The sequence below is a fragment of the Pezoporus wallicus genome, unplaced genomic scaffold (assembly GCF_028554395.1).
Source record: "Pezoporus wallicus isolate ANWC-B61680 ecotype Strahan unplaced genomic scaffold, APGP_CSIRO_Pwel_v1 contig_13150, whole genome shotgun sequence".
Classification (NCBI taxonomy): domain Eukaryota; kingdom Metazoa; phylum Chordata; class Aves; order Psittaciformes; family Psittacidae; genus Pezoporus; species Pezoporus wallicus.
Window position 1 is genome coordinate 78,189 of NW_026639322.1, and position 13,444 is coordinate 91,632.

General features: G+C 56.4%; 3 protein-coding genes and 3 gene segments (V, D, J or C); 1 reads left to right on the forward strand and 5 right to left on the reverse strand.

The window, feature by feature from the left end:
- The first annotated feature begins 1,022 nt into the window (after positions 1–1,022).
- On the forward strand, positions 1,023–1,461 carry LOC130601804 (feather keratin Cos2-3-like). Its single transcript, XM_057414123.1, has one exon. It carries the CDS (start codon positions 1,110–1,112, stop codon positions 1,410–1,412), a length of 303 nt encoding a protein of 100 aa, XP_057270106.1. The 5' UTR covers positions 1,023–1,109; the 3' UTR covers positions 1,413–1,461.
- A 780-nt stretch (positions 1,462–2,241) lies between these two features.
- Positions 2,242–3,226, reverse strand: LOC130601803 (T cell receptor alpha variable 1-1-like). The segment is given in 2 exon segments: positions 2,242–2,621; positions 3,158–3,226. Coding segments are annotated over 2 exon segments (375 nt in total).
- Positions 3,227–3,321: 95 nt separating this feature from the next.
- On the reverse strand, positions 3,322–4,583 carry LOC130601848 (uncharacterized). The gene is made up of 2 exons (XM_057414192.1): positions 4,517–4,583; positions 3,322–3,884 (listed from the first exon to the last, which is right to left on the reverse strand). Exons 1-2 carry the CDS (start codon positions 4,566–4,568, stop codon positions 3,322–3,324), a joined length of 615 nt encoding a protein of 204 aa, XP_057270175.1. The 5' UTR covers positions 4,569–4,583.
- A 1,906-nt stretch (positions 4,584–6,489) lies between these two features.
- On the reverse strand, positions 6,490–7,473 carry LOC130601802 (T cell receptor alpha variable 1-1-like). The segment is given in 2 exon segments: positions 6,490–6,868; positions 7,405–7,473. Coding segments are annotated over 2 exon segments (375 nt in total).
- A 95-nt stretch (positions 7,474–7,568) lies between these two features.
- On the reverse strand, positions 7,569–8,818 carry LOC130601849 (uncharacterized). The gene is made up of 2 exons (XM_057414193.1): positions 8,752–8,818; positions 7,569–8,131 (listed from the first exon to the last, which is right to left on the reverse strand). Exons 1-2 carry the CDS (start codon positions 8,801–8,803, stop codon positions 7,569–7,571), a joined length of 615 nt encoding a protein of 204 aa, XP_057270176.1. The 5' UTR covers positions 8,804–8,818.
- A 1,434-nt stretch (positions 8,819–10,252) lies between these two features.
- LOC130601816 (T cell receptor alpha variable 1-2-like) lies at positions 10,253–11,259 on the reverse strand. The segment is given in 2 exon segments: positions 10,253–10,570; positions 11,163–11,259. Coding segments are annotated over 2 exon segments (387 nt in total).
- Between the last annotated feature and the right edge of the window lie 2,185 nt (positions 11,260–13,444).

A 13,444-nucleotide genomic window follows, 5' to 3' on the forward strand; every position in this document is an offset into this window, starting at 1 on the left:
GGGTTGCCCAAGGTCACATTCACTCCAGCCTTGAGCAACTCCCAGGACTGACATTCCACAACCTCCCTGGGAAACGTTTTCTCATCATGTGGAATGACCAAAAACACGCTCTGACCCTGGAAACCTGCTGCTCTGTGCTGCTAATGGACAGAACAGTGGAGAGTGTCCTCACTATGAGCAGGACATTTCCTCCTGATGAGGGGCACACAAGGACACAGACACACAGCTCATGCACATCAGTGTAGAATTATGTACCAATTCTTTTCCAGTGTGTACTCAGACATGCATGTGGCACATCCTCATAGACAGGAACCCTTGGGCTTCTTTCCTGCCGAGAATGGCTGGAGCTTCTTCCTGAGAAACTCGAGTGACCCAGACTAATGTCCTGGCCTTCTAAGGATGCATCCAGCACTTGAGCTAAGTCTTCTGCCAGGACTGCTGCATTCCTGACTCAGAAATCCCAAGGCCTTTCATGCCTGTGCTCAGAAGAAGCCTTCATTGGGAAATAGGCATGGCCCAAACCTGGAAATGAAAAGGCAGCAGTGTTGGAAACCAAAGCACAGCCCATATCATTAGCTGCAATGGTTTGCATCAAGATGAGCTTGTCAGATAATTGTTACCTCTGCAAAGGCACCTCTGGTCCTGCGGCAGTGATGGGCAGATATAAAAGGCAGGCCAGGTCCCTGCTCTCTCATCCACTTCTCTGGCCTCCTTCTCCTTGAGAACCAGGTGAGTCTGAAGCCCCTTGTCCTCCTCTTAGAAGCGCGGTCTATCCTCAGTGAAACTCTCAGCTGATGTTAGCCTTATCCTGTGCTGGGGCTTGCAGCGTTGTGCATAGGTGAGAGAAGTGGGGAGAATGTCTGCCTAGAGAAAGGCTGGGAAGTGGCTGAAGGGGCTTTTGGTTTACAAATTCCAAGAGACCCTCCCTGTCCCAGGCTGCTCTATATCGGCAATGGAGACCCTGTGGCACCTGGCGCAGCTTCCAGCTGTCCGCTCCTTAGCGGCCTTGGCTCTTTGCCACAGGAAAGCCAGGCTGCTCCTCATCCACCCTTGTGCTCATCCTCTGCTTGCCCCTGCCCTGTGTCCAGGTGAAGCTCCAGCATCCAGACATGTCCTGCTACAACCCGTGCGTGCCCTGCCAGCCCTGCGGCCCGACCCCGCTGGCCAACAGCTGCAATGAGCGCTGTGTCAGGCAGTGCCAGAGCTCCACTGTTGTCATCGAGCCTCCTGCTGTGGTGGTGACCCTGCCCGGCCCCATCCTCAGCTCCTTCCCTCAGAACACCGTTGTGGGCTCCTCCACCTCCGCTGCCATTGGCAGCATCCTCAGCTGCGGTGGAGTGCCCATCAACTCCGGGTGCTGTGACCTCTCTGGCATTTCCCGACGCTATGGTGGCAGGAGGTACCTCCTCTGATAAACGTGCTGGGAGAGCCCCGGGAGACACCTGCAGGAACTCAGGGCATGGTGCTGGATAGAGGATCGATCTTCTGGATGTTGTTTTCAACCCAGCTGAATGAGCTTTCCTTTCTCTCCCTTCTCCACAGCCAAGAACCGCAGACTCTTGGCTTTCCCCAGGGATCCCTGCACTGGGGCCCTCTACTCGCAGTCTTTGTTTCCCTCTTTTAACTTATTAAAGTTCTGCTTCACTGGCAAGCCTGGCCTCCTTGTGGTGCTTCCCCTGTGAGAGCTGCTGTTTCACCCTTCCTTCAATATGCTGTCACAGAGGCACTGTGTTGCTCAGCTTTTGGCAGCAGGCTGTCTTGGAGCCGGCTATTACTGGCTGTTACCTTCTCACAGAAGCCAACCCAGCAGACCCTTCAGTACCTGTACCTTGCCAGGTAAACCAACACACTATCGTGTGCAGAAACTGGCACAGAGGAACCTTGGCTGCAAGGCAAACTCAGCCACCTGAGTAACAGAAGAGGCAGCCGAAAGCTCCCTCTTGCTGCAGGCTGTTCCAGCACTGATATGCAAAGCACCAGGACGAAAAATGCCAGCACAAAGACGCAGGAATACTCACAGTGTACCCACATCATTTTCAGCTGCTTCCTAAAGTGTTGGTCCTGTGTTTTTTCAAGAGGGTATGTCTAGAGACAGGTTCACGACTACGTCACTTCTCATGTCCTAGTCTCAATGATTGTAAAATAAAAATTCCCTACTGTACGCTGCTGCAAATCTGGCATGTCCAGGACACAGAGTCCCTTGCTGCCATAGGAGCTCATCTCTGTGCCACCACCCCCTGTTTAGGACCTGGGGATAATCAAAGATCCCCCCAAGTCAAACCCTGCATCCCTGCGTTATTGCACAGCTGGGGCAGCTGCCTGCACCACGGTGTCTTGCCCAGCACAGAGGTACAAGGCACTGTCAGAGAGCTCGACCTCCTGCAGCTTCAGGAGGCTGTATTTCCCTGTGCTGTTCAGCAGCGTGCTGAAACGGCCGCTCTGCCTGGGGCCAGCAACTGCCTGATACAAGATGAGCTCTGGGGCTTGGTCTTTCTTTTGCTGGTACCAAGCCAGACCTTGAAAGTAGGATGTCTGGTATGTGCAAGTTGTTTGAAAGGTCTCTCTCTCCTTTACTGTGACTTGTCCTTCTTGCTGGGTGAGTGTGATCTGCCCCATGGTGCCTGCAAGAAAGGAAAGGTCAGCAGCTCTGCAGGGAAAGGCTTCAGGAAGCAAAGAAGGAATGGATACAAACCCAGCTGGTGAACGCTCCCTGCCCCTTGCCCGGCAGGAAAACACTGACGCCTGGGGATGCAAAGAGGAACAGCAATTTTGGGCAAAATGGGACACCCTATTAATGTAAGATAACTGTAAAGTGCCTGGGGCATCTTGGACAAGATCTGCTACCTTGTGTTGGAAAGGGAGAAATGTGGGACTGCAGAGCTGGATTTGATCTGCTATGGTGAAGTTGGATAGGAAGAGATAGGAAGAGAGATGGATTGAAGGGGAGAGAAAAGCAGGAGCAGTAGCATATCTCTCTGTACTAATTTCCAATAGGAATGGCATCTGGAGACAAGTGGTGCAAAGCCAAAAATGAGAGGTGATGCTTCCCAGATTTTTTCTGTTATTCAAGAGTAGTTCTTGGCATGACGCTGATAAAGCAGGCAAGGGTTCCCTGGGGAGAGGAAGAGGCATGTGCTTACAGAAGGGCAGGACTTACCTTGCAGTTGCCCCAAGAAAACAGTGAGGATGAGATATCCGAGTTGCATGCTGAGATCAACCCGCCTGTTTGCTGTCACAAAACCAGCTGCCAGCCCCGAGACGAGAGAGCTGCCGGGAACGGCTCTGTTGGGGCAGCAAAGAGAAGCGGGGAAGCGTTGTTGCTCAGCTGCCTGGGAGCAACGCCTCTCCCGCAGATGCCCCAGGACAGATGAACGCTGCCGTGCAGCAGTGCAGGCTCTCTGGCTCCGGAGCCGCGTGCGGGGGATGCAGCGGGGCACGTAAGGGGGGGCCTCGACGGGTCCGATGCCGGTACCGGGCGGAGCAGCAGCGCCCCCTCGCGGGCCCGGGCGCCGCTGTCCGCGCCCCCGACACACGCGCCCGGCCCCGCCCGCGGCGGTTTTTGCTCGGCCGCAGCCCCGGCTCCTCTCTCCGTGCTTCCTGGGCGCAGTAGTACACCGCCGCGTCCCGGAGCCGGGGCCCAGAGAGCCACAGCACGTTGGACCGGCGATCTGCCGCCACCGAGAGCCGCCCCGGCGGGTCCAGCAGCACTTTGGAGCCTTGAACAACGTTCACGAGGAATGCGGGGCCACGGCCCGGGAGCTGACGGTACCAATAGATGAAGTCGTAACGCCCTAGGTTGGGGTGTGAGCAGTTGATTTTGATGCCGGTGCCCTCGGTGGTCTCTGCCCACGGGTCCTGCTGCACCTGGGCTCTGCCCACAGCTGCTGCCGACACAGGAGAAGGAAAGGACAAACGTTGTCAAAGATCACCGAGATCCGATTTTCTCAAAGGGTTGGCAAGAGTGGCAGTGAGACAGAGCCGGACCAGAACAGATGGGGACACGTGAACGTCAACAGAGATGAAGAATAAATGCTTAATGAACAGGGGTTGCGTGGCTGCAGGGTGCAACTGGAATGCAGGAAACCAAAATTGTGCCTCCAGAAGGAAAGGAAGCAACGAGGGGTTTCAGAGCAGGAAGAGGAGCTTAGAATGGCAGATACAGGGAGAGATGTGTCATAAACTGACGGGATGAATGGATAAAGGGCAGATCAGGAGGGTGTATTACAGGTCAGGACAGAGGGCTGTATTCAGGGCAATAAGCTCTGAATGCACCGATGAAGGAGATGGTGCATGGCAAAGCAGGCGTACATGCAAGCAGGCTCGTAGCGACAGAGGCGGCGGAGAAATAGGGCGAGTAGGAAAAGGGGACTCGGAGGGTTTGCAAAGGGGACGAGGGGTGTCAGAGAGGCAGGGAGGGGGAAGGAGGCGTGGAACGAGCGGGAGAGGTTGGCGCTGGGCTCCCCGCGGAAGAGCCCGGGCACAAACCGGCCCCGCCACCGCCGCCAGCCCCGCGCACCCAGGAGCACCGCGGCCAGCCCCGCCAGCGCCGCCGCCCGGCACCGCCGCATCCCGCCGCTCCGCCGCCCGCGTCCTCCCTGCCCGCTGCAGCCCCGGCTCCGGGCTCCCGGCTCCTCCTCTCCGCCACCTCCGCCCCTTCTCTCGTCCCCTCCCCGCCGCCAGCTCCGCCCCGGGGCTGGGTCCTGCGTCGGCTTTGCTGGGGGTCTGAGCCGGCCTGAGGGTGCTCAGCGGCTGTGCGCGGGCAGAAGGGGGTCTCCTGCCAAAGGGGTTCCCCTAATCAGGCAGCACTGTCCTCGCAGCCTGGTACCTCTTGGGAGCACGTGCACAATCTTGTGTTTTGTATAATTAAAAGCTTCAGCTGAAATCTGATTTGTGTAAGACTCTGGAGACGTGAATATTTGCACTGAGGGATTTGACTCTGTGACGCTGTCGGTGGAGGTCCCTGAATATGTCAGATGAATCACCCTGCAAGCTGGTGACTGTCCAGGACATGGACAGGCTCGATGGGCACAAGGGTCTCGTTATTCCTGGGACCATGTTAGGCTGGTGAAATATGAAGGGTTCGAGGACCCCTCTGTCGTGGTTTAAACCCAGTCAGGCAACTTGTTCACTCACTTCCCCCCCTTCTTTCTCTCCCCCTCTCCCCTGGAGGGGTCGGAGAGGAGAATCAATGCAACTCCCACGGGCTAAGAACAGTTTAGTAACTAAGGTATAACACAAATCACAACTGCTACTACCAATAATGATAAATAACAAGGGAAGAGAATACACCGCAGCATCAGCTGACCAATAACTTGCCCCTCCAGCCCAACCAAGCTCTGACCGATGCCTCCTCCAACCCTGCCGTCGCCCAGCCCTTCCGGGTAACTCCGTTACATCCTGGCCATGACGTGCTGTGCTATGGAGTACCTCCTTGGTCAGCTTGGGTCAGGTGTCCTGTCTCTGCTTCCTCCCGGCTTCCTCTCCTCCCTGGCAGAACATGAGGCTCACAAAGTCCTTGGCCAAACCAAACCATCATTGTTGTCAGCTTTGTTCCCAGGCCGAAAGTCAAACCACAGTGCTGCACCAGCTACCAAGAAGGAGAAAAATTCTACTGCTGAACCCAGGGCACCCCCACCCCTTTAATTTGAAAGTGTTGGAATGCAGGACGAATATGGACAAGAAGGACAAGCACTCCACAATCCTTTAGATATAAACCTTTGACCAAGTCTAAGACCAAGGTTGGCTCCAGGTGCACCCAGCCCCTCTAACATCTGAGGATCAGCTGGAAAGCAAAGGGGTCTTTTCTGAAGCTTGTGACTCAACAGAAGGGTCTCTCTAACACATCTTGTCCACCAGCTTAAGGCGATCACGCGATCCATGACACTGAGGTGCCCCATGCAAACGCTCCCAGGATTGGTGCTAGTGGCAGTGTCCAGAAGGAAGTGGTGCCAAATGCATCTTTGCAGACTCCTTGTAGAACAGCTCACGATGGTGGAGCCCTGTCCAAGATATTTTTTAATTAAAGCACCAGCATGTGTTTAATCTGCCTGAAGGGGTAACAGACATTTCCCTTTCCGTACTGTAAGCTGCTGCAAGTCTTACATGTCCAGGACACACAGACCCTTGCTGCCAGAGGAGCTCACCTGTACGACACCGCTCCCTGTTTAAGAGCTGAGGATGATCATAGATCCCCCCCTCCAGCTCCCCTTAGTAGAGCATCAGGAGCCCAGGGGCTTGGTCGTAAAGTTCATTTTTATGTTGGTGTCTTGGCTTACTCATTTCGGACACAGAGGTCTGGGGTCTGGCTTCATCTACCTCATGAGTTCAGGTCTCCCTGGAATTTTCTTCCTTTGGTTGAGCAGGGCTGAGTGCAAGCCCCTAGCACCCTGGTTCCCAGCAGGCTCTGCCCTGTGGTCAGGCTCAGCCATGTCCAGAGCCACTGGGCATGGCCCCCGTCAGAAAGAGCATCTCGCTGTGCAGAGTTCTGGGGGCAGGGGAAACATCGCTGGCAGTGGAGAGTCGAGGCACCTTCCCTTCCTGCGTTATTGCACAGCTGGGGCAGCTGCCTGCACCACGGTGTCTTGCCCAGCACAGAGGTACAAGGCACTGTCAGAGAGCTCGACCTCCTGCAGCTTCAGGAGGCTGTATTTCCCTGTGGTGTTCAGCAGCGTGCTGAAACGGCCGCTCTGTCTGGGGCCAGCAACTGCCTGATACAAGATGAGCTCTGGGGCTTGGTCTTTCTTTTGCTGGTACCAAGCCAAGCCTCCGAAGTTGGATGTCTGGTATGTGCAAGTTGTTTGAAAGGTCTCTCTCTCCTTTACTGTGACTTGTCCTTCTTGCTGGGTGAGTGTGATCTGCCCCATGGTGCCTGCAAGAAAGGAAAGGTCAGCAGCTCTGCAGGGAAAGGCTTCAGGAAGCAAAGAAGGAATGGATACAAACCCAGCTGATGAACGCTCCCTGCCCCTTGCCCGGCAGGAAAACACTGATGCCTGGGGATGTAAAGAGGAACAGCAATTTTGGGCAAAATGGGACACCCTATTGTGAGATGAAAAAGTGCCTGGGGCATCTTGGACAAGATCTGCTAGCTTGTGTTGGAAAGGAAGAAATGTGGGACTGTAGGGCCGGATGTGATCTCCTATGGTGACAGCAAGTGAATAGGAAGAGAGACACAGCGATGAAGGGGAGAGAAAAGTAGTAGCAGAGGCATGAGATATCCCTCCTCTCTGTCCTCACTTCCAATAGGAATGGCATCTGGAGAGAACGTGCAAAACCACAAATGGGAGGTGATGCTTCCCAGCTTTTTTCCCGTTATTCAGTAGTAGTTCTTGGCATGACGCTGATAAAGCAGGCAAGGGTTCCCTGGGGAGAGGAAGAGGCATGTGCTTACAGAAGGGCAGGACTTACCTTGCAGTTGCCCCAAGAAAACAGTGAGGATGAGATATCCGAGTTGCATGCTGAGATCAACCCGCCTGTTTGCTGTCACAAAACCAGCTGCCAGCCCCGAGACGAGAGAGCTGCCGGGAACGGCTCTGTTGGGGCAGCAAAGAGAAGCGGGGAAGCGTTGTTGCTCAGCTGCCTGGGAGCAACGCCTCTCCCGCAGATGCCCCAGGACAGATGAACGCTGCCGTGCAGCAGTGCAGGCTCTCTGGCTCCGGAGCCGCGTGCGGGGGATGCAGCGGGGCACGAAAGGGGGGGCCTCGACGGGTCCGATGCCGGTACCGGGCGGAGCAGCAGCGCCCCCTCGCGGGCCCGGGCGCCGCTGTCCGCGCCCCCGACACACGCGCCCGGCCCCGCCCGCGGCGGTTTTTGCTCGGCCGCAGCCCCGGCTCCTCTCTCCGTGCTTCCTGGGCGCAGTAGTACACCGCCGCGTCCCGGAGCCGGGGCCCAGAGAGCCACAGCACGTTGGACCGGCGATCTGCCGCCACCGAGAGCCGCCCCGGCGGGTCCAGCAGCACTTTGGAGCCTTGAAGAGCGCTCACGAGGAACGCGGGGCCACGGCCCGGGAGCTGACGGTACCAATGGATGAAGTCGGTACGTGGTAAGTTGGGGTGTGAGCAGTTGATGCTGATGCCGGTGCCCTCGGTGGTCTCTGCCCACGGGTCCTGCTGCACCTGGGCTCTGCCCACAGCTGCTGCAGACAGGAGAAAGGACAAACGTTGTCAAAGATGACCGAGATTCGGTTTTCTCAGAGAAAGGGTTAGCAAGAGTGGCAGAGCCGAACCAGAACAGATGGGAACACGTGAACGTCAACAGAGATGGAGAATAAAGAATGAACAGGGGTTGCGTCGATGCAGGGTGTAACTCTGGAATGCAGGAAACCAAAATTGTGCCTCCAGAAGCAAAGGAAGCAACGAGGGGTTTCAGAGCAGGAAGAGGAGCTTAGAATGGCAGATACAGGGAGAGATGTGTCATAAACTGACGGGATGAATGGATAAAGGGCAGATCAGGAGGGTGTATTACAGGTCAGGACAGAGGGCTGTATTCAGGGCAATAAGCTCTGAATGCAGCCGTGAAGGAGATGGTGCATGGCAAAGCAGGCGTACATGCAAGCAGGCTCGTAGCGACAGAGGCGGCGGAGAAATAGGGCGAGTAGGAAAAGGGGACTCGGAGGGTTTGCAAAGGGGACGAGGGGTGTCAGAGAGGCAGGGAGGGGGAAGGAGGCGTGGAACGAGCGGGAGAGGTTGGCGCTGGGCTCCCCGCGGAAGAGCCCGGGCACAAACCGGCCCCGCCACCGCCGCCAGCCCCGCGCACCCAGGAGCACCGCGGCCAGCCCCGCCAGCGCCGCCGCCCGGCACCGCCGCATCCCGCCGCTCCGCCGCCCGCGTCCTCCCTGCCCGCTGCAGCCCCGGCTCCGGGCTCCCGGCTCCTCCTCTCCGCCACCTCCGCCCCTTCTCTCGTCCCCTCCCCGCCGCCAGCTCCGCCCCGGGGCTGGGTCCTGCGTCGGCTTTGCTGGGGGTCTGAGCCGGCCTGAGGGTGCTCAGCGGCTGTGCGCGGGCAGAAGGGGGTCTCCTGCCAAAGGGGTTCCCCTAATCAGGCAGCACTGTCCTCGCAGCCTGGTACCTCTTGGGAGCACGTGGACATCGCCGCCGTCCGGCTTCATGCCTCAGCAAACCATGGCTAGGGTGTGCTTTCGATGGAAATGGTGTAACCCCATAGAAATTAACTGACCACTCTGTGCGTGGTGGGAGGGTTACAGGGAGTTACTAACCTGAATCAAATCGTATAAATATCTGACATTAGGAATGGGAAAGTGGGGAAGACTCCATAGTAGCTCCGGGATCTGCTGAAAATGTCTTTTCCCACATAGGGATACCCGTTGGGTTATAACTCTATCTTCTGCCCTCTACCTACCTCACTCCTGGCTGTGTAGTCAAGCTTGGTTTCGCAGACAGTCCCTATCACTGGCAATCTCTGAACTTTCTCCAGTCACAAACTTTTGTATAATTAAAAGCTTCAGCTGAAATCTGATTTGTGTAAGACTCTGGAGACGTGAATATTTGCACTGAGGGATTTCACTCTGACGCTGTCGGTGGAGGCCCCTGAATATGTCAGATGAATCACCCTGCAAGCTGGTGACTGTCCAGGACATGGACAGGCTCGATGGGCACAAGGGTCTCGTTATTCCTGGGACACTGATAGGCTGGTGGAATATAAAGTGTTCAAGGATCCCCCCCTTGTAATTTGTTGGAATGCAGGACCAATATGGACAAGAAGGACAAGCACTCCACAATCCTTTAGATATAAACCTTTGACCAAGTCTAAGACCAAGGCTGGCTCCAGGTGCACCCAGCCCCTCTAACATCTGAGGATCAGCTGGAAAGCAAAGGGGTCTTTTCTGAACCTTGTGACTCAACAGAAGGGTCTCTCTAACACATCTTGTCCACCAGCTTAAGGTGACCACGCGATCCATGACACTGAGGTGCCCCATGCAAACGCTCCCAGGATTGGTGCTAGTGGCAGTGTCCAGAAGGAAGTGGTGCCAAATGCATCTTTGCAGACTCCTTGTAGAACAGCTCACGATGATGGACCCCTTTCCAATATATTATTTTCTATATTTTTATTTAATAAAGCACCAGCATGTGTTTAATCTGCCTGAATGGGTCACAAAAATTTCCTTACTGTGTCCTGCTGCAAGTCTGGCGTGTCCCAGATGTGGAGTCCCTTGCTGCCAGAGGAGCTCATCACTACACCACCACTCTCTTTAGCAGCTGAAGATGATCGTAGATCCTCCCCTCAACCCCTCCCTCCCTGTGTTATTGCACAGCTGAGGCATCTCCCTGCACCACGGTGTCTTGCCCAGCACAGAGGTACAAGGCACTGTCAGAGAGCTCGACCTCCTGCAGCTTCAGGAGGCTGTATTTGCTTGTGGTGTTCAGCAGAGTGGTGAAACGGCCGCTCTGCCTGGGGCCAGCAACTGCCTGATATGAGATGAGCTGCGGGGCTTGGTCTTTCCTTTGCTGGTACCAAATCAAGGCATCAAAGCTGGCACTCTGGTAAGTGCAGGTGGTCTGGAAAGTGTCTCTCTCCTTTACTGTGACTTGTCCTTCTTGCTGAGTCTGTCCCATTGTTCCTGGAAGAAAAGAGGAGGCAGTGACTGTGCAGGGAAGTCCTCCAAGGTGCAAAAAAGAGTGGCTGAAAAGTGTTGGAGGAGAAGGGTCCCTGTGTAACACAATGTCTTGGGACAGGAGATTAAGACTTCAGCTCAGTGTGGATCTCACAGCACAATAACATCAATTATTCCCCAAAGGGATACAGCTCAGAGGAGAATCTCTCATAGGAGAGCTGTGCTTCCATGCACGTCTTTGGTCTCCACTCTCATGCTGCCTGCAGTCTCCAGGGAACAGCTGCCTGCAGTGCCTGGCCCTCCTGTGCTGGCTTCAGGACACCTCCAGCAGTGTGAGGGGCAGATCAGCAGCGAGAGGCAGAGGGAGATGGAGAGTTGACAAGAAGGGCTCTAAGCTGATCAGGAGAGGAGATGATGCTTCTCTGTCTCTTTTCTCTGTCAGCTGTATCAGCATCTTGAGCAAGAATATGCAAAACCACCTGTGTGAGCTGATGTTTCCAACATGTGCCCATCGAGAGCTCCTCCCTGCAAGGAACTGTTGGGGTGAGGGTCTTTGGGAAGAAGAAGAATCATCCCATCAGTCAAAGCCAATGCTTACCCAGCGGTTTCCTCAGGAAGGCAGCAAGGATGAGGTACCCAAGGAGCATGCTAAGCCAAGCTTCCTGCATGTGTGAGAGAGACTCAGGAACCCACACGTCCCCGCCAAGATAGCGGAGCTGTCGGAAATGACTCTACAAAGGGAACAACGAATGATATGGGGAGGGGTAAATGCTGCTGCTGAGCACAGCTGAAATGCCTGTGCTGTGGTCTTGTCTCCTCCAGTAATGACACATCTTGCTTCTGCAGATGCCACCTTCTGCCATTCCTCTGCGAGTCCGTCCTTAGCTGATGCCTGTGTCCTCTCCCACCACCCCCACGCCCTTATCTGACTTGGTCTCTCCTGGATCCTACACTGTGTAAAGCCCCAAGCTCTTGGCAGCTCACACCAAGGCTCTCCAGCTCTCTCAGACCTTATGTTCAACAACCCCAAACCCTGCAGACACCGAGTGACCCCCTGCAGTACTGAGTTTTGGTCACAGGAAAGCAGCAGCGAGCCCTCCCAGTCCTGCAAGGCTTCCCATCCAGGGCTTGACTATGCTTTTGTGACTTGAACCCTTGGCTGCGTTGCCATAAAGGCTGCAAAAAGACCTTTTAATTCATCCCTCCCCTCAAAAAAGAAAAACCAAAACCAGGCACAAAATGAGAAAAACTTCCCCAAGCGGCATCTCATTACTTCGGTAACAGCCGTTTACATCGCGGCTAAACCCCTAAAAAATAAAGGGAGCACAGAACAAGTGCAAAACCCGAACAGTCTCAGCCCCCGCAGCCCCTGTTCCGCAGGCTGCGGAGGATGGTGCCACGTCTCTTGCTTGCCCTCTGCTCTTCTTTGACCCTCTTCTATTGCCGTGCTGAGACGGCCGCCCCAGGGCACTCCCTGTCCTCGGTCCCTGCCCACACGCTCTCTCCCCACCCGAGACCCCCCCCGTCCGTGCGTGCTCCAATGCCCCCCTCTTGGGATGCATCCCTCTATAAACAGATGCAGAAAGCCGCCGCCGTGTTCTTCCAAGGCTTCCAATGGCACAGCACACCCAGATGGGTGAAGCAGGTGCCTGTGCTGACCCGCTCCCCACTGGGCATTCAGCAAAGGAAGCTGTGGATGCCGGGGGCCAGGATCAGCCAAGCGGGCTCCCGGCGCGGACCCGGCCGGGCTGGAGGGAGAGATGGAAGGAGGGAGGGATGGAAAGAAGGAGGGATGGAAGGAGGCAGGGATGGAGGGAGGGATGGAAGGAAGGAGGGATGGAAGGATGGAAAGAGGGAGGGATGGAAGGAAGGAGGGATGGAAGGAGGCAGGGATGGAAGGAGGGAGGGATGGAAGGAGGCAGGGATGGAAGGATGGAAAGAGGGAGGGATGGAAGGAAGGAGGGATGGAAGGAGGCAGGGATGGAGGGAGGGATGGAAGGAGGCAGGGATGGAAGGAGGGAGGGATGGAAGGATGGAAAGAGGGAGGGAAGGAAGGAGGGAAGAAGGGGGGGATGAAAGGAGGGGGGGATGAAAGGAGGGAGGGATGGAAGGAGGGGGGGATGAAAGGAGGGAGGGATGGAAGAAGGGAGGGATGGAAGAAGGGAGGGATGGAAGAAGGGAGGGATGGAAGAAGGGAGGGATGGAAGGAGGGACGGATGGAAGGAGGCAAGGATGGAGGGAGGGATGGAAGAAGGGAGGGATGGAAGGAGGGATGGAAGGGAGGGAGGATGGGGAGGGATGGAAGGAGGAGGGAGGGGAAGGAGGGAGGGATGGAAAGGATGGAAGGAGGGGGATGAAAGAAAGAGGGAGGGGAGGGAAGGAAGGAGGGGGATGGAAGAAGGGAGGGATGGAAGGAAGGAGGGATGGAAGGAGGGAGGGATGGAAGGAGGGAGGGATGGAAGGAGGGAGGGATGGAAGGAGGGAGGGATGCAAGGATGGAAAGAGGGAGGGGTGGAAGGAGGGAAGGAGGGGGGATGAAAGGAGGGAGGGATGGAAGAAGGGAGGGATGGAAGGAGAGGGGGATTAAGGAGGGAGGGCTGGAAGGAGGGAGGCGGTGCGTAGAGCAGCTCCCAGGGCGCATGGGCGAGGGATGCTGCAGGCTGCCGGGACGCGGGCGCCGAGGAGCTGCTCTGCGACCCGCAGCCCCCACGGGTCCGCACTCGGGCTCGGAGCCGCAGGTAACGGTTCCCGGGCGGCAGCGCTGCTCCCGACGCGCGGAGCGGCTCCGTGCCTGCAGAGGACCGGCCCGGCGCCATTACGCAGCCGGGCGGGGCTGGGCCGGGCGCTGATGCTGCCTTCGAGGCGCGGGCCCCGATGGGG